Source organism: Balaenoptera borealis (genome assembly GCF_965194805.1).
Source record: "Balaenoptera borealis genome assembly, chromosome: 7".
Classification (NCBI taxonomy): Eukaryota; Metazoa; Chordata; class Mammalia; order Artiodactyla; family Balaenopteridae; genus Balaenoptera; species Balaenoptera borealis.
The window spans coordinates 101,770,185-101,795,497 of NC_138864.1; the positions used below are offsets into that span (position 1 = coordinate 101,770,185).

General features: G+C 37.8%; 1 protein-coding gene across 22 annotated transcripts in view; it reads right to left on the reverse strand.

The window, feature by feature from the left end:
• The window catches only part of CADPS2 (calcium dependent secretion activator 2), a 549,410-nt gene that overhangs the window by 257,133 nt on the left and 266,964 nt on the right, over positions 1 to 25,313 (reverse strand). For all 22 annotated transcript variants that reach the window (XM_082399988.1, XM_082399986.1, XM_082399984.1 and 19 more), the window contains one exon: positions 9,892 to 10,003. In XM_082399988.1, the coding sequence (XP_082256114.1) occupies positions 9,892 to 10,003 (112 nt within the window). The remainder of the gene's footprint in view (positions 1 to 9,891; positions 10,004 to 25,313) is intronic.

Consider the following 25,313-nt stretch of genomic DNA (forward strand, 5'->3'; position numbering starts at 1 on the left):
TGGTCCACACCAACACCATGATTTGTAAAACAGTCACATTACCTCATCCTATGAAACGCAGTATTTAATGATTGTTTTAGGGCATAGACTTTGGGGTCAGAAAACTGAAGTTCAGATCAGGACTCTCGCAGTTGCTAACTGAGTGGTCTTAACCTCTGCTTCTCACTCTTTAACGAAATACGGACTGTTACTGTCACCTTCAAAGAGGATTAAATGGGATATGTGAATAGTAAGCAGTAAAGCAACCAGTAAATCAATATGATGATAGAAAAGGAGAACTAGAAATGACAACACAGTTTGTATTTCAGACAAGGGGTCAGAGATCCAGAGAGTAAATGCCTCCAGATCACGCTTAATAAAAAGTCAGTGGAGTTAACCTTACTTAGTATGGCAAAACTGATCTAATAAATCCTTCAGTGAGCTGCTTGGATGAGAATTATTATGACAGACCTGTTGAAGGAAATCTCCATAATGAATGAACCTGTAGTATCTTCAGTGATTTTTACCAGTTAGAATATAAATAAGAAGCTTTATCTTCTATTGTACTAGGTTACTTTTAAATGAAGTAATCACACATACATCCTTACTGAGATACATTCTAAGGACAAAAAGAACTACAAAGAAATACTGACCATTACTTGGTAAGTTCTTTGTTGGTTATGGTACTGGTACAGTATTTCTGGAACAATTTTGTATGTATTACAAGACAGAAAATAAGTAAACATATTGATGCTGCAGGGAACCTGTAAACTCATGATTTTTAAAAAGTATATATTCCTTAACCATAAGTGATGATACACAGAATGTTGATTTCTAAATTCCATTATCACTAAAAAGAACCAGTGCTGATTACAGGCCTGGGATAGGGAGAGCACAAGCTGAGTCGATCAACATCTCCAGCTCCAGAAAACAAAGACTGATGGTATCAAGCTTAATTAACTTCACTAATACCAGGAAAATCTACTACTATATGACTCCCAATACGATGCTACGGGAATCACAAAACATCACCTATGTAGGGTTCTTCCCAAAAATGTTTAGCTGAATCCAATCATGAAAAAACAGTAAGACAAACCCAGAAGGGAAAACATTCTACAAAATTAAACTCGTTAAAAATGTCATCATCATAGACAACCCCCCCAACCCCGCCCACCCAATATATGATCCTGAATTGTATTCTGGATTGGGGGATGGGGAAGTCCAGCTTTTACAGACATGCTAGGATAACTATGGGACTCTGAATGTTGACTATATATCACATACTAATATTCATCAATATTAAATTTCCTAGGTGCAATAATGGAATTCAGGTAAGAAAATGTTTGTCTCTTAGAAAATATAAGCTGAAGCATTTTGAAAAAAAAATGCTGAAAAGCCTTCTTTATTACAAATCTTTTTAAAACTAAGCTTTACATTCTGGAATAATTTTAAAAATTTACAGAAAAGTTACAAAAATATTATTGAAAGTTCCTGTATACCTCTCAGAGTTTCCCCCATGATTAACATATGATACCATGGTACTTCTGCGAAAACCATGAAACATACATTGTTACATTACTCTTAACTAAACCTCAGACTCTATTTGGATTCCATGGGTTTTTCCATCAATGTTCTTTTTCTATTCCAAGACCCAATCCAAGACACCACATCGCATTTAGTTGTCATATCTCCTTAGTCTCTTCTGATCTGTGTGTGACAGTTTCTCAGTCTTGTTTTTATACCTAGACAGACTAGAAAAATACTAGCCAATTATCCTGTACAGTGTCCCCCAGTCTGGTTTTGTCTGATATTTTCATCATAATTAAACTGGCTTTAAGTTGGGGTTTTCAGAAAGAGTATCATAGAGGTGAAATGTGCCGTTCTCATAACATCGTATCAGGAGTACATGATAGCTATGTGGCATCAATGGCAGTGTTCATCTTCATTACTTGGTTAAGGTAGTGTTTGCAGGTTACTGTTTTTCTCTTATATTGCTTAGGTGTACATTTCTCACCACTCCTTTCAGTGCAGTTATGTTGTACCTTGTAATACAACTAAGTTCATCTGTGTTAATCTGCATACATTAAAGTACACGCTTTATGATGTACAGTTCTTTTTGTTTATTGAAGTATGGTTGATTTACAATATTAAATTAGTTTCAAGTGTACAGCATAGTGGTTCAGTATTTTTACAGGTTATACTCCATTAAGTTATTACAAGAAAATAGCTAAAATTCCCTGTGCTATATAATATATCCTTCTTATCTATTTTATATCAATACATAGTAATTTGTATCTCTTAATCCCATACCCCTATCTTGCCCCTCCCCACTTCCCTCTCATTGCTGGTAACCACTGGTTTGTTTCCTATGAGTTTGTTTCTGTTTTGCTATACCCATTTGTTTTATTTTTTAGATTTCACATATGATTTCTTCTTTGAGTTCTTCATTGACCTTTTTTTTTTTTTTTTTTGGCTGCATTGGGTCCTTTGTTGATGTGTGCAGGCTTTCTCTAGTTGCGGTGAGCAGGGGCTACTGTTTGTTGTGGCGCGCAGGCTTCTCACTGCAGTGGCTTCTCTTGTTGCTGAGCACAGGCTCTAGGCGCGTGGGCTTCAACAGTTGCAGCACGCAGGCTTAGTAGTTGCAGCACGCAGGCTCTAGAGTGCAGGCTCAGTAGTTTGGCACACAGGCTTAGTTGCTTCACAGCATGTGGGATCTTCCCGGACCAGGGATCAAACCCATGTCCCCTGCACTGGCAGGTGGATTCTTAACCACTGCACCACCGGGGAAGTCCAATCCATTGTTTTTTAATAACATGTTGTTTAAGTCTGCACGTCTTTGTTCTTTTCTCATTTGTTTTCTATAATTGACTTCTAGTTTCATACCATTGTGGTTCAAAAAAGTGCTTGATATAATTTCCATCCTCTCAAATTTGTTTAGACTTGTTTTGTGGCCTAGCATATGATCTATCCTGGAGAATGTTCCATGTGCATTTGAAAAGAATGTGTACTCTGTTTTTGGATGTAATGTCCTGTAAATATCTACTATATCCAACTGGTTTATTGTGTCATTTAAAACCACTGTTGCCTTATTTTCTGTCTGGATGATCTGTCCATTGATGTCAGTGGGGTGTTAAAATCCCTTATCACTATTGTATTACTGTCAATGTCTCCCTTTATGTGTTAGTATTTGCTTTGTATGTTTAGGTGCTCCTGTATTGGGTGCATATATGTTAATGAGAGTAATATTCTCCTCGTGTCGATCACTTTATCATTTTATAATGCCCTTCTTTGTGGTTTGTTAAAGACTTTGTTTTAAAGTCTATTTTGTCTGATATGACTATTGCTACCCCCATTTTGTTTCCATTTGCATGAAATATCTCTTTCTGTTCCCTCACTTTCTGTCTGCGTGTCTTCAGCTCTGAAGTGAGTCTCTTGTATTATCCAAAGAGCCACCCTATGTCTTTTGATTGGAGTACTTAGTCCACTGACATTTAAAATAGCTATTGAGGGCTTCCCTGGTGGCGCAGTGGTTGAGAATCTGCCTGCCAATGCAGGGGACACGGGTTCAAGCCCTGGTCTGGGAAGATCCCACATGCCGTGGAGCAGCTGGGCCCGTGAGCCACAATTACTGAGCCTGCATGTCTGCAGCCTGTGCTCCGCAACAAGAGAGGCCGCGACAGTGAGAGGCCCACACACCGCGATGAAGAGTGGTCCCCACTTGCCGCAACTAGAGAAAGCCCTCGCACAGAAACGAAGACCCAACACAGCCATAAATAAATAAATAAAAATTTTAAAAATGAAACAATTTAAAAAAAAATTAAAAAAATTAAAATAGCTATTGATAGGTACCTACTTATTGCCTTTTATTATTTGTTTTTCTGTTGTTTTTATAGCTCTTCCCTGTTCATTTCTTCTTGTTTCTTCCATTGTGGTTTGATTTTCCTTAGTAGTATGGTTGTGTTCCTTTTTCTTAGTTGGTAGGTTTTTAATTTGTGGTTACTATGAGGTTCATATATCTACTTGTTTTAAACTAGTAGTCATTTTAAGTTCAAACACACTCTAAAAGAGCCACATTTTTTACTCCCCTCCTCCGCACCATTTTTAATGTCATATTTTACATTTTCACACGTATCCCTTTACAGTTTATTGTAGTTATAGTTGCTTTTACAATTTTTGTCTTTTAATCTTTGTACTGGCTTATGTAAGTGGTTGATCCTCAGTCTTTACTATATATTTGCCTTTCCTAGTGGGATTTTCCTTCTCCTATAGATTCCTATCTTTCCATTTAAAGACACTTTAACATTTTTTAGGATAGGTTTAGTACTGATGAACTCTTAGCTTCTGCTTGCCTGAGAAGTTCCTTTTCTATTCTAAATGATAATCTTGCTGGGTAGAGTATCCTAGGTTACAAGTTTTTCCCTTTCAGCATATTGAATATATAATGTCACTCCCTTTTGGCCTGCAAAGTTTCTGCAGAGAAGTCAGCTGATAGCCTTATGGGGATTCCCTTGTATTTGACTCTTTTTCTCTTGCTGCATTTATAATTCTTTATCTTTTGCCATTCTAATTATGATATATCTTGGTGTGGGTCTGTTTGAGGTCATCATGTTTGGAATCCTCTGTGTTTCTAATACCTGGATATTTAGTTTCCTTGCTCCGGTTTGGAAAGTTTTCAGCCATAGCTTCCTCAAATACATTTTCAATCCCCTTCTCTCTTCTCCATTCTGGGACCCCTATAATGCAAGTATTGGTGGGCTTAATATTATCCCAGAGGTCTCTTATTTTTATTTTTTAAAATTTGTTTTTCTTTTTGCTGCTCTGATTGGGTGATTTCCATTATTCTGTCTTCCAGATCACTTACTCATTCTTCTGTATCACTCAGTGTGCTATTCATACCTTCTTGTGTTGTTTTTTTGTTTTTTTTTAATTTCAGGTATTGAATTCATTTCTGATTCGGTCTGTCTTTCTATTTTTTAACTTGTTAAAATTTTCACTGTGTATATCTATTCTTTTCCCTAATTTAGTTAACATTTTTATTACCAATATTTTGAATTCTTTATCTGGCAAATTGTTTGTTTCAACTGCAAAGTGTTGAGGCTTTTCTCTTGCTCTTTCAATTGAGAGCAATCCCTCTACCTTCTCTGCCTCTATGAATTTAGGTGAAACAGTTACCTATTGTGGTCTTGAAGGAGTATTCTTATGTGGGAGAGTCCCCATATGGACTGTGTCCAATGTCTTTGGTAGGAGAGCTGGATTTGATGAGGATGCAAGTCATATCTTTCCTCAGGGTGTTCTGGCAGCTATGACCTTGGTAGGGGGTGGGGCTGGAGATGGAGGGGCTAGAGCCAGGTGTGAGGCAGGACCTCCCCTCTGCTCAGTGGCCAGCAACACACTACTGGGGGGAGTGGTCTGATCCCAAGTTGCTGGAGCAGACTCCCTGAGGGTCAGGCCTGAGCTGGCTCTATTCCCTTTAAGTATGTGTTTATCCCTCTCCCTGCACTGGGGACCCTTGCCCCAGAGGGGGTAGTGCTGAAGCAAACGGGGCCCTTGGGGGCTCTCTGCTCCTGTCTGCCTCAGACAGAAGTCTAAGCTTTCTCTGCCATGCTGCCTCTGCAGGCACCCACAATAGTTTCCCTCGCTCTGCTCAGACACAGCCTCAGGTGCAAATCCCTCTGTCCCTCACAGCTGATCACTCTCCCCAGCCTCTGCCACCCTTGCCCAGTGGTGGAGCAATACTGCAGGGCAGGGGGAACCCACATGGACTCTGGGCATGTATGGGGGTGGTGAGCTGCGGTGGAGTGGCTGCCATAGAGATCTGGGCTGCTTTTGATGGGCTGCTTAAGTAAGTGCCAACAATGGCTGCCACCACCTCACCCAGGCTCTGCCCCAGTACCTGGTAGCCTCCGTGTCCCACAGTTGAGTCCTCTCCCCAGTCACGGCTGCCCAAGATCCGGTGTCTTGGGAAACCTGGCAGCTGCTAGAGCAGACCTCTCTTCACCCTGCCTTGGGGGGCAAGCCAGTGTGTGCTCGTGCTGCCCACAAGCCGAGTCCAGTGTTCCCAGAGCCCTCCTGTTAGCCCTCCTGTTCCCAGAGCCTCCAACCAGCCAAGGGGGTTCATCTCCCCTGTTTAGGACCCTGGGACTGGCGTGTCTAACCTGTGGCTCTCACTGCTCATTCCCCAGGGCAGGTGTCCAGCCGCGTATTCTCCCTTTTCCTCTAAGTTCCCTTCCAGGGGCACAAGTCCCAACCTGATCGTTTTTCTTCCCTTCCTACTTGATTATATATGTATCTTTCTTACAGCCTTGGTTGTACAGGAGTCCTTCTGCCAGTTTCCAGTTAGTTTTCAGTGAGAACTGTTCCACATGTAGGTGTATTTCTGATGTGTTTATCAAACACATGTGAGTTCCACATTCTCTTACTCCTCCATCTTGATTGATCTCCTCCTGGGATGTACAGTTCTATGTGTTTAGGCAAATACATACATTCATACATCCAATACCCAGTATCACACAGAAAAATTCCTTCACCTTGAAAGATCCCTGTACATCCCTTTTCAGCCAACCACTTCCCCCCTGGGTCAATCCATGGCAAACACTCATCTGTTTTCTGTTTCTATAATGTTGCCTTTTTTAGAACAAATCATACATTATGTAGTCTTTTGGGTCTGACTTCTTTCACTTGCATTTAAGTTTCATCTATGTTGGTGCATGAATTAGTAGTTCATTTCTTTTTATTGCTGAATAGTATTCCACTCTATAGATGTACCACAATTTATCCATTACTCTGTTGAAGGACATGTTACTGCTTCCAGTTTTTTGCGATTATGAATAAAGCTGTTACAAACATTCACACGCAGGTTTTGTGTGGACATGAACTGTATATACCCTTGGGTAAGTTTAACTTTATAAGAAACTGGCAAGTTGTATTCCACAGTGGCTGTACAACTTTGCATTTCCGCCAGCAAAGATTAAGTTTGTTGATTTGAATCCTTGTCAGCTTTTGTTATTGTCAGTTTTCTTGTGTTATATCCATTTAGTGTACCTTCTTGCGCTATACATCTATTTTAAAGGCTGTGTTACTCATCTTTCAAATACCACACAAAATTTTAATTAAAAAACTTCACTAAACTAAGATCCCCAGATACAAGAGTTGTATCATTTTAGACTACAGAGCTCAGATGATGTAAGGCCTTTTTCTTCAAATTAAAATGTTGTTACTGTTTCTAAGTATAAAAGTAGGTAAATATATAGAAAACATTACCAGCAACTCTACCCTCCAGCAATGACCACCATTCTCTTCTAATTTTCTTCTACTTGCGTACACATGGTCAGATTATAACACATCTAAAGACCCAAAGTGTAAACCAAGAATGAGTCTGATATGTTTGAGGAACAGAAAGAAAGCCAAATGTGAAGGAAGAATGATAGTAAGCAAGGAGGGTGTAATAGGAGATGAATTTGGAGAGAGATCAGTTCATGCAGAGCAGAGTTCTTCACTGTTGGTGTGTGTCCAAATTACGAGGTGGCCTTGTTAGAACAGATGGCAGCACCCCACCCCCAAGTTCCTGTTCCAACAGATGGAGAGTTGGGCCTGAGAACCTGCATTTCTAACAATTTTCCAGGTGTTGCTTGTCCAGGGTCCCACCCTGACAACCCTTCTTGGGCGTACGACACTATGATGAGGAGTCTGATTCTTTGTTCCAAATAACTTAGAAGACAATGGAAGATTTTAAGGACAGAATGATGTGATTCTGTTTTGAATTTTAAATAGAGCATAGTGGCTGAGGTGTGAAAGCTGGATCAGAAGGGACGAGATGACAAATGAGAAAGCCGTAAGCTGACGATTACTAGTGAGAAATAATGATGTCTTGAATTACAGTCAAGGAAATGTTAAAGTGTGAACATATTCAGTATAAATTTAGGAAAAAGCTGACACAACTTGCAAATAGATTGGGTATTAGAGTCAAAGAAGAAGAAAAAAAGGGCATGATGAGGTCACTGGTTTGGCAATGGCCCCTATGGAAGACTTGATGGAGTTGCTAATCAAAAGTTCTTATTTCAAAAATATTTAGTGTGAGATATCTGTTAATACACAATTAGAAATACCAAGTAGGCAAGTTGGATATACAAATTTGAAGCTCCAAGGAAGAAAACTAATTTATAAATTGGAAGTCATTAACCCAAAAAAACATTTATAATCATGGAACCTACTGAGGTCATTAGCATAGATCAATGGATCTCAAGCAGGGGTCCTCCCAGGGGACACTTGGCAATGTCTGGAGACATTTCTTATCATCTTTACTTAAGAGGGGACGAGACTACTGGCACATATTGACTGGTCAGGAATGCTACCAAATATCATAAAATGCACAGGAGCGCTCCTAACAACGAAGAATTATCCTACTCAGAACATCAATAGTGCTGAGGTTGAGAAACTCTTATACAGATAGAAAAATTGTCTTTCAGGTATCACAGGAACAAGGGAGCATGAGGTCTTTCTCAGATATACAACTGATTGGAAAATATACCACTCATGTACATAATTTAAAAATTGCTTTTATATATAGATATCTATATCTATCTATCTAGAGAGCTGAAAAATAAATTAAAAATACCTTAAATTACGTTATAGCATTAGACTTAAAATGGCTGCTATTACACAGTAAAAAACAGTTACAATAAGGAAACAAGGTAAATGAATATACTAATAATTTAAATGAGAAACCCTGATTCACAAATCCATCAGACCATATGCAGTCTCCAGGGTTCTTCTCTTAGATTATGCCACCTGTATACCTTTGTTGAATGAATAAATGCACAAATATGTAAGCACATGAATGAACGAACATTATGGTTTAGCTCTCTTAGGTATTAAGAAATACACATAACAGGGAAGCAGAAGAGGAAATCTAGCATATGAATGCAGACTCACAATATCTGGAGTGTGGGTATCGATTCACAAAATCCCTAGAAATGAAAGAACTTCAAAGGTGTAAAGGATACAGAAAAGGAGGAAGATCTGAAATGAATAGAAATCCCAACTTTAGGGGGAAAAAAAATCCAACATACACACGAATCCTAGCATCCTTCAACACCTAACATCACACCAGCTAGCCACCATTACCAGAAATTTTCAAGTAAGATTTCTTAAGGCTTTATTTTCTGGAAAATATATACGAAAGCAGTGCTCAGGTCTGGGTAAAATAGATCCACATTACAGAAGATAACTTTATAGTCTACTCACTGGAACACATCTACCTCGTAAACAAAACCGCAGATAATCATTCACACAAAGAGGTGTTAAGATCACAAATCTACCGTAATGTCAGAAGAAGCTGAGTATAGGTGAGAGATACTGGATTAGAGGATAAATATATTATAGGGATGAGGAGGTGACTATAGGAAAAAAACAATTCTAGGTTAAAAGGTGTGTGGCGAAGGTCTTCTCACAGGGAAAATGAGAGAGGTACAAGAGATAAATACACTTAAGAGATATTCTGTAATCAATCTAATCACAACGAACAGAAAGAGCAGATGACTTCAAATATAAAGCGGATGCTTGTAACCCATGGACAGAAATGTTTGAATCAGGGTTACCTTTCACCAAGAAAGACAAGTTGGCCTATACCATTCACTCACTGGCCACTGGAGTACGTGTGACAAGAATGACTCAGTCAGTGACTATGACCTTATGTGTTCCCCTTAAACACCCAAGGCCTATCACAATACTTTCTCCATTATAGCAATTATGTTTAGTAAATCAGAGCTGTAAGCTGGGCTCATGGGAAACTACAAATAAATTATTAACGTACGAACAGAAGGTTTACACACTGCATACTGTTCCACCTTAACTCTAAATCAAGAGAAGTTAAAATTGTGCTCCCTGGGAAACACGGGGCTGACCATAACTCACCCTTCCCAGTTCTTTATCTTCAAGGGCCAGGACCCCAGTGCTTTCTGTGAAGAGTTTTACTTTGACCACAGGCCGTGGATGAGTAGTGGTAAAATCTCCTTGGGTTCCCCACCTGCAATGAAGTAACAAAGATTCTCTTTGAAATGCAGCATTAATTTTGTTTTCCATGTAGATGTGTTTCCTTAGAAGGCACATGAAGCAATGGAGAATCTTTCATGGCTCACTGAGATTTTTATCTTTGCTTTTGTTTCTGACAGATGGCACAGTCAAGAAAGAAAATAACAATAAGCTTTACAGCTTGTAATAATTATTCAGCTGTTCTAAAAATTAGCACATTAGAGTACAAAACACAGTGTGCCATAAGAATTTAGGTTAAGGTAAAGCATTAAAGAATATATATATATAACTGAATCACTGTGCTGTACACCTGAAACTAACACAACACTGTAAATCAACTATACTTCAATTTAAAAAGAAAGGTAAAGCATTATAGATATAGCTATTGGAACCTATTTTATTAATTCAAACACAAATTACAACACGATTTTTATGGATGGCTAGGGAAAACTGTTAACGGTTTGAGTGTGTAAGAGGTAGTTTCTCAGAAATTATTTTTGCATGCTGAAGATTTCATACCATCTCTTCTTACAAAGTCTTCACTAGATATTTTATTTATATTTTTAAAAGTGGAGGTAATCATCTCATCCCTTACTTTATATGATTTTTTAAAGCTCCTGTCGAAAGGAAAGAAATAAGCACCATAAAAATAGGAGTGTTTTGCCATTAATTTCCCAGTACACTCTCCTAAGAATGAAGTAAGTCTGTCGATATCTGGCTTTTCAAATCATAACAAAATAACATGTTTCCTTGGCTTATCTTTTAATTAATAGCATCTCATCTTTACCACATACCAACTCATTCTTGTCTATTTACAAACTTAGATGGCACACACCTGATACTAAAAAATCTTATCAATGTTTCTCATAATTCTGAGATCAGACTTGATATTCAGCACAGCGTAAAGAAAATACCACTGAGAAAAACAGACATAACAGGAAGAAAAAGAGAGATTTAATGAGATAAGATTCCTGTTAAAAATCAATAACCAAATAAAAATACCAATTTCTTATTTTAAAAAAACAGTTTACCACATTCATGGCACTGTCTAAACTTTATTTTATAAACTTATTCAGAAAGCTGAAATACAGAAAACTGAGGTAAGTATACCAAAAACTAAATAATCATGATGTCTTCTCCTATCACAGCAGTTTTAATTTTTAACATTGTGATACATGTACAGTAAAAGCACAGGCCATTTCAATGACTGAAGAAACCTGCATCAAGATGCAGTTTGTTCTTTTGAAATTAAAGTCATACTTCAGAGGGAAGGGAAAGATTCATTCAGGATGGAAAGCAACTTAATTTCTATTTTAGATTTCTAGAAACTGATTAGCAAAGAATCTCTTTGCCATTTCATAGAATTAAGATGGTCTGAGATAAAGTAGAGCTAAAATAGGAATAAAAATAAAAATAGATTCAGAACCAAAATAAGGAAGGAGAGAACAATTCTTAATTTAGAGTGTGGAATCTTAAGCCTTGAATACAGTCAGGCGATCTGGATAACAACTCCGGAGTTGACGCCCATGACATACCCTTCTCTTTATTTAGTAACATGTGGTTAAATTTGGAAAATTAACTTTTGGAGACATTTTCTTATAACTGAAATCAATGATCTTTAGTAGTCATGTAGACACAGCCTAATAGTTTTCCACAGAGTTTGTTGATCTTTTAAACTAAATTCTCTTCATAAAAATTCTTTTGTGTATTAAATCAATGATATTTTGTCTCCTCTGTCAAAAATCCTTTGAAACTATTACAGTTTTATATGATTATCTGAAATTCCTAATCTACTCCAATATGCAGTTCTCCAAAGAGAAAAATATTGACTGACCCTATTAACCATCACTGAGGGACTTGGTGAGTTTTGTCTTTTACCCTCATCCTCCTGTCATTTTACCTGAAGGAAGGGAAATGTGTTACCAATTCCACTTTGTTGGATACAATAAGACAAATAACATCATACATGTAAAGAGCTGTGCTCACCCACGATCGCATGAACTTCCGGAAAACTGCCTACTCACTCAGATCCTTGACAAACAAGCATCTTCAACAACTGTTCTTCAATCTTTATTCACTGTGGTATGTCTCTCATTTACTCATTAAAACCATTTTATCCTGAACATCCTACATAAGTTGTCTAAAAGTGAGATACAATGTAAATAATAAAAAAAAGAAAATCGACATTCCCACAGCTCAGGTTAAGATGAAAAATGTACCAGGACATTAGAAGAGCTCTGTTCAGGTCTGCAGTGGTCACATCTTCCTCTCGCCCCTACTCCACACTACCACCAAAGTAGCTAGGATTTTGGATTTTATGTTAATAATTCCCTAGAATTTCTTCTTAAAGGGAATATTTTCAGCATTTTACCTCTGAGTGTGACCACTGCTCTAGGTTTCTTGTTAACTGGTTTTTAATGGGTAAAGAAAATTCTGTTTTCCTAGTTCATTATATACACACGTGTAAATACATCAGAACTTATGTGTGTAACATACATATATATTATTATATATGACATCACCGGTAGACCACAGATATGTCATATATATATATATATAACATCCCCTGCTCCTATATATCATGTATATAATCCACTTTTGGACTTTATCATTGCTACATCATAAATATGTTACATGGAGGGTCATAGATATATCACAGATAACGCTATATATCAAGGACATAGATAAATCCTAGATAGATTCTATCATCCAGAAATGGATACTCTAACATTTTATTAAATGTTTTCCTCCATCTATTGAGATGATTAGTCATTGCAGATTATATTAATCCATTTTCTTTTCAGAGATAATCCTAATTTCTTCTCTTTAAAAAAAAATTTAAAAGCACAGGGAATTCCCTGGCAGTTCAATGGTTAGGACTCTGCGCTCTCACTGCCCAGGGTGTGGATTCAATCCCTGGTTGGGGAACTAAGACCCCGCAAGCTGAGTGGCATGTCCAAAAAAAAGAAAAAAGAAAAAAAAATTAGATTTAGTACGCTAATATTATGTATCAAAATTCACGATTGAGACTGGCTTGTAGATTTACATTCTTGTATTTCCCTTGTCTGTTTTTGTTATGCTAACTTTATTTGAATGAGTTGAAAAGTGCTACAGTTCTCTGAAAGAGTTTGTAAAAAATGGGAATTATCTATTCTTGGAACTCACCTATTAAGCTGTTTGGGCCCAGTATTTCTTTGTGGAAAGATATTTACTAATGATTCTATTTCTTCACTGGTCATAGTTACAAAACTACTCAGGGTTTTCTCTTCGAGCCAATTTTGATAACTACTATTTTTCTGGAATATATTGATTTCATCTAAGTTTTTCAAAAGTATTTGTACAGAGTTGTAAAAATTCCCTTATCTTTTGAATCTACAGCATCTGTAGTTATGTCTCCTTTTCATTCCTAATATTTTTCTTTCATTTTTAACCTTGAGAGAGGTTTGTCTCTTTTATTATTCTTTTCAACTTACCACTGTTTGACTTCGATCGATGACCCTCTCTATTGCATGTTGGTTTTCTATTTCATTAAACCCTGCTCTGTTATTCCATTCTAATTTATCTTGTGTTAATTCTGCTGTTCTTTTAAAATTTTAACTTGAATGCATGGCATTAATTTTAAGCCTTTCTTTTGTTCTAGTTAAGCATATAAGGCTATAAATTTCCCTTAACCACTTTAAGTACAACATCCTATAAATTAACAATATTTTTATTAATCAGCTGTTTATAGGTGTGTTTTTAAATTTTTAAATGAAGTTCTTTTTCTAAAGCTCTACTTTTAGTGCATCATATTAGAGAATAAAACTTGCATGACAGTAATCTTTTGAAATAATTAAAACTAGCTTTATATTCTAAAATATGTATGTATGCATGTCTATGTGTGAGTTTAACTTTTCCATGAGTACTTGAAAAGTATTCTCCATTGTGGGCACAGTGCTGTATATATGGCTATAAGCTCAAGGTTGTTACTGTGTCATTTTTTTATTTTTTAACATCTTTATCGGAGTATAATTGCTTTGCAATGTTGTGTTAGTTTCCACTGTATAACAGAGTGAATCAGGTATATGTATACATACACCCTCATATCCCCTCCCTCTTGCATCTCCCTCCCACCCTCCCTATCCCACCCCTCTAGGTGGTCACAAAGCACCAAGCTGATCTCCCCATGCAATGCAGCTGCTTCGCACTAGCTATATTACATTTGGTAGTGTATACATGTCAATGCTACTCTCTCACTTCATCCCAACTTACCCTTCCGCCTCCCTGTGTCCTCAAGTCCATTCTCTACATCTGCGTCTTTATTCGTGTCCTGCCCCTAGGTTCATCAGAACCTTTTTTGGTTTTTTTTTTTAGATTCCATATACATGTGATAGCATACAGTATTTTTCTGTTTCTGACTTACTTCACTCTGTATGACAGACTCTAGGTCCATCCACCTCATTACAAATAACTCAATTTCGTTTCTTTATATGGCAGAGCAATATTCCATTCTATGTATGTGCCACATCTTCTTTATCCATTCATCTGTTGATGGACACTTAGGTTGCTTCCATGTCCTGGCTATTGTAAATAGTGCTGCAATGAACATTGTGGTATATGACTTTTTGAATTATGGTTTTCTCAGGGTATATGCCCAGTAGTGGGACTACTGGGTCATATGGTAGTTCTATTTTTAGTTTTCTAAGGAACCCCCATACTATTCTCCATAGTGACTGTATCAATTTACATTCCCACCAACAGTGCAAGAGGGTTCCCTTTTCTCCACACGCTCTCCAGCATTTATTGTTTGTAGATTTTTTGATGATGGCCATTCTGACCAGTGTGAGGTGATACCTCACTGTAGTTTTGATTTGCATTTCTCTAATGATTAGTGATGTTGAGAATCCTTTCATGTGTTTGTTGGCAATCTGTATATCTTCTTTGGAGAAATGTCTTTTTAGATCTTCTGCCCATTTTTGGATTGGGTTGTTTGTTTTTTTGATATTGAGCTGCATGAGCTGCTTGTATATTTTTGAGATTAATCTTTTGTCAGTTGCTTCATTTGCAAATATTTTCTCCCATTCTGAGGGTTGTCTTTTCGTCTTGTTTATGGTTTCCTTTGCTGTGAAAAGCTTTTAAGTTTCATTAGGAACCATTTGTTTATTTTTATTTCCATTTTTCTAGGAGGTGGGTCAAAACGGATCTTGCTGTGACTTATGTTATAGAGTGTTCTGCCTACGTTTTCCTCTAAGAGTTTGATAGAGTCTGGCCTTACATTTAGGTTTTTAATCCATTGTGACCTTATTTTTGTGTATGGTGTTAGGAAGTATTCTAATTTCATTCTTTTAAATGCAGCTGTCCAGTTTTCCCAGCACCACTTACTGAAGAGGCTGTCTTTTCTCCATTGTATGTTCTTGTCTCCTTTATCAAAGATAAGGTGGGCATATGTGTGTGGGTTTATCTCTGGGCTTTCTATCCTGTTCCACTGATCTATATTTCTGTTTTTGTGCCAGTACCATACTGTCTTGATTACTGTAGTATTTTAGTATAGTCTAAAGTCTGGTAGGCTGATTCCTACAGCTCCATTTTTCTTTCTCAAGATTGTTTTGGCTATTCGGGGACTTTTGTGTTTCCATACAAATGGCGAAATTTTTTATTCTAGTTCTGTGAAAAATGCCATTGGTAGTTTGATAGCGATTGCCTTGAACCTGTAGATTGCTTTAGGTAGTACAGTCATTTTCACAATGTTGATTCTTCCAATCCAAGAACATGGTATCCCTCTCCATCTGTTTCTATCATTTTTAATTTCTTTCATCAGTGTCTTATAGTTTTCTGCATACAGCTCTTTTGTCTCCCTAGTTAGGTTTATTCCTAGGTATTTTATTCCTTTTGTTGCAATGGTAAATAGGAGTGTTTCCTCAATTTTGCTTTAAAATTTTTCATCATTAGTGCATAGGAATGCAAGAGATTTCTGTGCATTAATTTTGTACCCTGTTACTTTACCAAATTCATTGATTAGCTCTAGAAGTTTTCTGGTAGCATCTTTAGGATTCTCTATGTACAGTATCATGTCACCTGCAAACAGTGACAGTTTTACTTCTTTTCAGATTTGGATTTCTTTTATTTGTTTTTCTTCTCTGATTGCTGTGGCTAAAACTTCCAAAACTATGGTGAATAATAGTGGTGAGAGTGGGCATCCTTGTCTTGTTCCTGATCTTAGTGGAAATGGTTTCAGTTTTTCACCATTGAGGACAGTGTTGGCTGTGGGTTTGTCATATATGGCCTTTATTATATTGAGGTAAGTTCCCTCTATGCCTACTTTCTGGAGGGTTTTTATCATAAATGGGTGTAGAATTTTGTCAAAAGCTTTTTCTGCATTTACTGAGATGATCATATGGTTTTTATCCTTCAGTTTGTTAATATGGTGTATCACACTGATTGATTTGCATATATTGAAGAATCCTTGCATTCCTGGGATAAACCCCACTTGATCATGGTGTATGATCCTTTTAATGTGCTGTTGGATTTTGTTTGCTAGTATTTTGTTGAGGATTTTTGCAACTATGTTCATCAGTGATATTGGTCTGTAGCTTTCTTTTCTTGTGAAATCTTTGTCTGATTTTGGTATCAGGGTGATGGTGGCCTCATAGAATGAGTTTGGGAGTGTTGCTCCCTCTACTATATTTTGGAAGAGTTTGAGAAGGATAGGTGTTAGCTCTTCACTAAATGTTTGATAGAATTTGCCTGTGAAGCCATCTGGTCCTGGCCTTTTGTATGTTGGAAGACTTTTAATCACAGTTTCAATTTCAGTGCTTGTGATTGATCTGTTCATATTTTCTATTCCTGGCTCAGTCTTGGAAGGTTGTGCTTTTCTAAGAATTTGTCCATTTCTTCCAGGTTGTCAATTTTATTGGCATATACTTGCTTGTAGTAATCCCTCATGATCCTTTGTATTTCTGCAGTGTCAGTTGTTACTTCTCCTTTTCCATTTCTAATTCTGTTGATTTGAGTCTTCTCCCTTCTTTTCTTGATGAGTCTGGCTAGTGGTTTATCAATTTTGTTTACCTTCTCAAGAACCAGCTTTTAGTTTTATTGACCTTTGCTATTGTTTCCTTCATTTCTTTTTCATTTATTTCTGATCTGATCTTTATGAATTCTTTCTTTCTGCTAACTTTGGGGTTTTTTTGTTCTTTCTCTAATTGCTTTAGGTGTAAGGTTAGGTTGTTTGAGATGTTTCTTGTTTCTTGAGGTAGGATTGTATTGCTATAAACTTCCCTCTTAGAACTGCTTTTGCTGCATTCCATAGGTTTTGGGTCATCGTGTTTTCACTGTCATTTGCTTCTAGGTATTTTTTGATTTCCTCTTTGATTTCTTCAGTGATCTCTTGGTTATATAGTAGCATATTGTTTAGCCTCCATGTGTTTGTATTTTTTACAGTTTTCTTCCTGTAATTGATATCTAGTCTCACAGCATTGTGGTCGGAAAAGATACTTGATACGATTTCAATTTTCTTAAATTAACCAAGGCTTGATTTGTGACCCAGGATATGATCTATCCTGGAGAATATTCCATGAGCACTTGAGAAGAAAGTGTATTCTGTTGTTTTTGGATGGAATGTGCTATAAATATCAATTAAGTCCATCTTGTCTAATGTGTCATTTAAAGCTTGTATTTCCTTATTTATTCTCATTTTGGATGATGTGTCCATGTGAAAGTGTGGTGTTAAAGTCCCCTACTATGATTGTGTTACTGTTGATTTCCCCTTTTATGGCTGTTAGCATTTGCCTTATGTATTGTATGTGCTTCTATGTTGGGTGCATAATTATTTACAATTATTACATCTTTATGTATTGTATGTGCTTCTATGTTGGGTACATAATTATTTATAATTTACAATTACAATTACAATAACATAATTATTTACAATTATTACATCTTCTTGGATTGATCCCTTGATCATTATGTAGTGTCCTTCTTTGTCTCTTGTAATAGTCTTTATTTTAAAGTCTATTTTGTCTGATGTGAGAATTGCTACTCCAGCTTTCTTTTGATTTCCATTTGCATGGAATATCTTTTCCATCCCCTCGTTTTCAGTCTGTGTGTGTCCCTAGGTCTGAAATGGGTCTCTTGTAGACAGCATATATACAGTTCTTATCTTCGTATCCATTCAGCCAGTCTAGGTCTTTTGGTTGGAGCATTTAATCCATTTACATTTAAGGTAATTCTTGATATGTATGTTCCTATTACCATTTTCTGAATTGTTTTGGGTTTGTTTTTGGAGGTCTTTTCCTTCTCTTGTGTTTCCTGCCTAGAGAAATTCCTTTAGCATTTGTTGTAAAGCTGGTTTGGTGGTGCTGAATTCTCTTAACCTTTGCTTGTTTGTAAAGGTTTTAATTTCTCTGTCAAATCTGAATGAGATCCTTGCTGGGTAGAGTAACCTTGGTTGCAGGTTTTTCCCTTTCATCACTTTAAATATGCCTGCCACTCCCTTCTGGCTTGCAGAGTTTCTGCTGAAAGATCAGCTGTTAACCTTATGGGGATTCCCCTGCATGTTATTTGTTGCTTTTCCCTTGCTTCTTTTAATATGTTTTCTTTGTGTTTAATTTTTGATAGTTTGGTTAATATGTGTCTTGGCATGTTTCCCCTTGTATTTTTCCTATATGGGACTCTCTGCACTTCCTGGACTTGACTATTTCCTTTCCCATATTAGGGAAGTTTTTAACTATAATCTCTTCAAATATTTTCTCAGTCCCTTTCTTTTCCTCTTCTTCTTCTGGGACCCCTATAATTCGAATGTTGATGCATTTTTATGTTGTCCCAGAGGTCTCTGAGACTGTCCTCAATTCTTTTCATTCTTTTTTGTTTATCCTGCTCTGCGGTAGTTATTTCCACTATTTTATCTTCCAGGTCACTTACCCTTTCTTCTGCCTCAGTTATTCTGCTATTGATTCCTTCTAGAGAATTTTTAATTTCATTTATGGTGCTGTTCATCACTGTTTGTTTACTCTTTAGTTCTGCTAGGTCCCTGTTAAACATTTCTTGTACTTTTTCCATTTTATTTCCAAGATTTTGGATCATCTTTACTATCATTACTTTGAATTCTTTTTCAGGTAGACTGCCTATTTCCTCTTCATTTGGTTTGTCTGGTGGGTTTTTACCTTGCTCCTTCACCTGCTGCATATTTCTCTGTCTTCTCATTTTGCTTAACTTACTGTGTTTGGGGTCTCCTTTTCGCAGGTTGCAGGTTCATAGTTCCCATTGTTTTTGGTGTCTGCCTCCAGTGGGTAAGTTTGGTTCAGTGGCTTGTGTAGGCCTCCTGGTGGATGGGACTGGTGCCTGTGTTCTGGTGGGCAGGGCTGTGTCTAGTGGTATGTTTTGGGGTGTCTGTGATCTTAGAATGATTTTAGGCAGCCTCTCTGCTAATGGGTGGGGTTGTGTTCCTGTCCTGCTAGTTGTTTGGCATGGGGTGTCCAGCAATGGAGCTTGCTGGCCATTGGATGGAGCTGCGTCTTAGTGTTGAGATGGAGATCTCTGAGACAGCTCTCGCCGACTGATATTATGTGGGGCCGGGAGGTCTCTGGTGGACCAGTGTCCTGAACTCAGCTCTTCCACCTCAGAGGCTCAGGCCTGACACAAGGCCGGAGCACCAAGACCCAGTTAGCCACACGGCTCAGAAAAAAAGGGAGAAAAATGAAAGAAAATAATAATAATAATAAAAGAATGAAATAGAATGAAAGTATTAAAAAATAAAAAATAATAAAAGAAAAAGAGAGCAAGCAAACCAACAAACAAATCCACCAATGATAACAAGCGCTAAAAACTATACTAAGATGAACATAAAAATCAGAAACAAGTCAGTCGCAGGCAGCAATCCCCAGGTCTGCAGTTGCTCCCAAAGTCCACCTCCTCAATTTGAGATGATTCGTTGTCTATTCAGGTATTCCACAGATGCAGGGTAAATCAAGTTGACTATGGAGATTTAATCCGCTGCTCCTGAGGCTGCTGGGAGAGATTTCCCTTTCTCTTCTGTGTTCGCACAGCTCCTGGGGTTCAGCTTTGGTTTTGGCCCCTCCTCTGCGTGTAGGTCGCCCTCAGGCTTCTGTTCCTGCCCAGACAGGACAGGGTTAAAGCAGCGGCTGATTAGGGGCCTCTGGCTCACTCAGGCCAGGGGAGGGAGGGGTAGTTATAATTGGAATGTGGGGAGAGCCTGCAGCAGCAGAGGCTGGCATGACGTTCCAACAGCCTGAGGCGCGCCGTGTGTTCTCCCAGGGAAGTTGTCCCTGGATCAGGGGACCCTGGCAGTGGCGGGCTACACAGGCTCCCGGGGGGGTGTGGATAGTGACCTGTGCTTGCACACAGGCTTCTTGGTGGCTTCATCAGCAGCGTCAGCGTTCCATGCCCATCTCTGGGGTCCAAGTTGATAGCCGTGGCTCGCGGCCATCTCTGGAACTCGTTTAGGCGGTGTTCTGCCTTCTGTGGGCAGACAGGGAAGGAATCCCCTCTCCTCACATACCCCTGAAACAATGGTCTCTTGCCTCTTAGGCAGGTCCAGAGTTTTTCCCGGACTCCCTCCCGGCTAGCTGTGGTGCATTAGCCCCCTTCAGGCTGTGTTCACGCAGCCAACCCCGGTCCTCTCCCTGGGATCCGACCTCGGAAGCCGGAGCCTCAGCTCCCAGCCCCCGCCCGCCCCGGCGGGTGAGCAGACAAGCCTCTCGGGCTGGTGAGCGCTGGTCGGCACCGATCCTCTGTGCGGGAATCTCTCCACTTTGCCCTCTGCACCCCTGTTGCTGCGCTCTCCTCCGTGGCTCCGAAGCTCCCCGCCTCCTCCACCCGCAGTCTCCACCGGCAAAGGGGCTTCCTTGTGTGTGGAAACTTTTCCTCCTTCACAGCTCCTCCCAGAGGTACAGGTCCCGTCCCTATTCTTTTGTCTCTGTTATTTCTTTTTTCTTTTGCCCTACCCAGATACGTGGGGAGTTTCTTGCCTTTTGGGAAATCTGAGGTCTTCTGCCAGCGTTCAGTAGGTGTTCTGTGGGAGTTGTTCCACATATAGATGTATTTTTGATGTATTTGTGGGGATAAATGTGATCTCCACGTCTTACTCCTCTGCCATCTTGAAGGTCCCTCCTCTACTGTGCTATTTAAATCTATTTTATCCTTGATGATTTTTGGTATCCCTTATATAACAAGGTATAAGTATCGAGGTCTACAAACAAAATTGAAATTTTTGTCAATTTCCCTTTGTGTTTTTGTCAACTTTTGGTGTCCTTTTTGGTGATGTAAAGTGTTCAGTAGTAACCATGCCCTTTAAGTATGAACAGTTTATTATTTTTTCACAATCCCAAGGTCACGATTACTTTTCAACCATCAGACTTTTGTAAAATTAGAGAACTAAAACTATGCTAGGAATGGTGATAAGGTACAGACAAGCTTAGAGAAGTCAGACAAGGAATCTAATCAATATATTCCAAGTAGAGACAGTAATTTATTAGAAAACAAAGAGTGAAAATTTATGGGAAATCATTAGTAATCTATAACTTGGAAGGGAATCCAGGATACCCTTTCTCAAAACCAGTATGCCAATGAAGGCAGGAAGTAGATGAATATCATAGGCCTGATAGGCAATCCACAAGAGTACATTTCCCTACAAACAAGGTCCAGGAACTCTGTAGAGTATGGATTGCTAATGGCCAACTCCTGTGAAATAAGGAAAGCTTAAACAACATGCTTTCAGGCAGGGAGAAGCTGAGGCACAGGGATACTGGCAGATCCTAACTAACAGCTAGAGGTCTAAGCTTTTACAGACATTTGACAAAAATGTGCAATTTTAAAGGGTGCATGAATATAAATATGGTGACACTTAACAGTCCTTATATATTCCAAAATTCTAGGATACAAGCAAACTGGCATCACCTTGATAATTTCTCCTCTGAAAAATAAGTTAAAAAGATATGTACAGTTAAAAAATATTTATGAATTCTGTAACGAATGAATTAAAAACCAAAGTCTGGGGTTCCCTGGTGGTGCAGTGGTTGAGAATCTGCCTGCAAATGCAGGGGACACGGGTTCGAGCCCTAGTCTGGGAAGATCCCACATGCCGCGGAGCAACTAGGCCCGTGAGCCACAACTACTGAGCCTGCGCGTCTGGAGCCTGTGCTCCGCAACAAGAGAGGCCGCGACAGTGAGAGGCCCGCGCATCGCGATGAAGAGTGGCCCCCACTCGCCGCAACTAGAGAAAGCCCTCGCACAGAAACGAAGACCCAACACAGCCAAAAATAAATAAATAAATAAATAAAATAAAATAAAGCAAATGCCCCTAGGAGAGAGAAGACCGCTAAGAGCTCAAGGTCTTAGTGTTCAAACTTCTTTAAAAAAAAAAAAAAAAAAAAAAAAAAAAAAACCAAAGTCTCCCTCCCCCTCCACCAAAAAAGTCAGGGAAGAAAGGAAAAAGATAATAGGCCTATCTCCAATATTCACCATGATATTTCCTTGTTTTCTACTTAATTGGCATGTTTAAACACTTTAAGGAATTAATACCAGTTATCATACTATTTTCTCTGTATTATGTGATGAAAGAATACACTACTCTTGCTGTCAATTTGCTTTGACTCAAAATGCATTGCCTTTTTCTACATCTATGAATGTATTATTTATGAGGATTAAGACTTCCAGTGCAAATCTTCCAATGAATAAAATATCTACAAAGCACCTGCAGGACTTCGTGGCTATGAAAACAGGGTAGTTCATATACAACTGAAATAACTGACATTAATTATGTATTTGCTAATAAATAAAGTATGCTGGAAATTTGTATCAGGAGCCAAAATACATGTTCAATTTATTCATCCAGTAAGGCTATTTCTAGGAATTTATCCTAACAAAATAATCATGTGCAATAAAAAGTATAAGCAGGAACATATTCCCTATAGCATTAGGTATAATAGCAAAAGCAAGCAACTTAAATATCTAATATTAGGGAAAGGATTATATAAATTATATGGCACACAATGGAATATTTTGCTGCTACCTATGACAGTTATGAAGGTGATGTACAACCATGCATGATGTATTAAAAAAAGAAAAAAAAAGAAGGGACACAAAACTGAATCAGGGCCTTTTATTCATTCAAAAAAAATTGATGAGTACCTTGTGTGTGCCAGACATATTCTAGTGTCAGCAACCAAAGTCTAGCCTCTTGAAACATATTCTAACAGAAGATTATAGACAATAAACATTTTTATTATTATATTCTGTAACATATCTCTCTCCACCCTTGCCCTGTATTCTTAACAGCTAGATACCTGCCATGGCCTCAGAGAAGTTAGAGAACTACATTTATATTGTGATTGGAAAGAATTCTCAGAAGTTAATAGCATATTTGTTTTAAAGTATGTTGAAAACCATAAGCAGTAAAACAGTTATGTCAAAAACCATTCAAATCCCTTAACTCAAAATTCTTATTCATTGTGACCACATAATGCAGCATGATTACAGAAGCTAAGAACTTAAAAGCAGTCTCAATCTATATTCCTCATTACAACCAGCAGTAACGAATTAAAGATATATGTAACTCAAAGAATTATTTCATCCATCATCTATCTCTTCATTGTTTTATCTAACCAACTATGTGACTGGTATTGGGAAAGGTAGTGGGCATTCAAAAACAATCAAGACAACAGATCCTGTACTAAGTGAACTCAGAGTAGTAGGGGAGACAGACATATAAACTCAAATATAAACAATAAACCAAATCATACAGAACTGAACAGGGCTCTAAATTGTACTTTTAAATTACTTTTGAGGTCTAGCACTTTCTTTTTATTAGTCATCTGCATTTCTGACTTGTCTTTTTATTACCATTGTCCATTTCTCTCTTAGTAGGCTTTCTATCAATTGGTGATTTTTAAAAACTCTTTGTAAGATAGACATTAACTGTTTCCATACATACGGCAAATATTGTCACACTTGGTTATTTTCTATTTAACTCATATATGACTTTTTGAAATTGGGATTCACATATATACACTACTATATATAAAACACATAATAAGGACCTACTGTATAGCACAGGGAATGCTACTCAATACTCTGTAATGGCCTATATGGGAAAAGAATCTAAAAAAGAGTGGCTATACATATATATGTATAACTTATTCACTTTGCTGTACACCTGAAACTAACACAACATTGTAAATCAACTATACTCCAATAAAAATTTTAAAAAAATAAAAAATAAATTTAAAAAATGTATAGTTTAAAAGTATTAAGTAGCTAATTCTATCAATTTGATTTATAGCCTCTGATGTTGACATCCGACTTTAAAAGTTTCTTCTTAACCAAAGATTATATGAATATCAACCTATATTTCTTTCACACATTTCCACTGTTTAAATCTTCAAGTTGTCTGAAATTTAGTAGTGATATTAAATTTCAGTTTCACTTTTCCTTTTATCCCAATCTCATTTGGTTTAGAAGTCAAATATATTTACTATTATATAAACTTGAGTTTGGTTTTGAATTTTCTGTCCTAAATATCTATCTCCTGAGCTGTGCTATTCTGTTTTAATTATTACAGCTTCATAAGATATCTGTTAGGACAAAAAAAAAATAGACATTTTCAAATTATATTTCTATTCAAGAAAAAGGGAGGTTTCCATTAACTAAAATCTGTTCTGGTATTTCTTGGTGAAGACTTTTTTTTCTTCTTCTATGTAGGTCTCACGCATTCCTTGTTGAACTCATTTCATAGTACAGTTGACCCTTGAACAATATGGGGGTTTAATCCCCATATAAATTATAGTTGACCTCTGTATCCGCAACTCCTCTCCATCTGCAGATTCAACCAACCACTTACTGTGCAGTACTGTAGGATTTACTGTTGAAAAATATCCACAAGTAAGTGGACCTATGCAGTTCAAACCCATGTTTTTCAAGGGTCAACTGTATTTCTTCTTTTGCAATTCTAAGGAATCTATTTCCTTTATACTGTCTGACTATTGCTGTTATATAGGAAATTTACAAACCCTTTTTTCAAATGATAGTTTTGTCTTATTTCCAATCTAGTGACTGCTTTTTAAAATAAAGTCTGGGGTAGGAGAGAAGATGGCAGAAGAGTAAGATGCGGAGATCACCTTCCTTCCCACAGATACAGTAGAAATACATCTACACGTGGAACTGCTCCTACAGAACACCCACTGAACGCTGGCAGAAAACGTCAGACCTCCCAAAAGGCAAGAAACTCCCCCCATACTTGGGTAGGGCAAAAGAAAAAAGAAATAACAGAGACAAAAGAATAGGGACGGCACCTGCACCAGTGGGAGGGAGCTGTG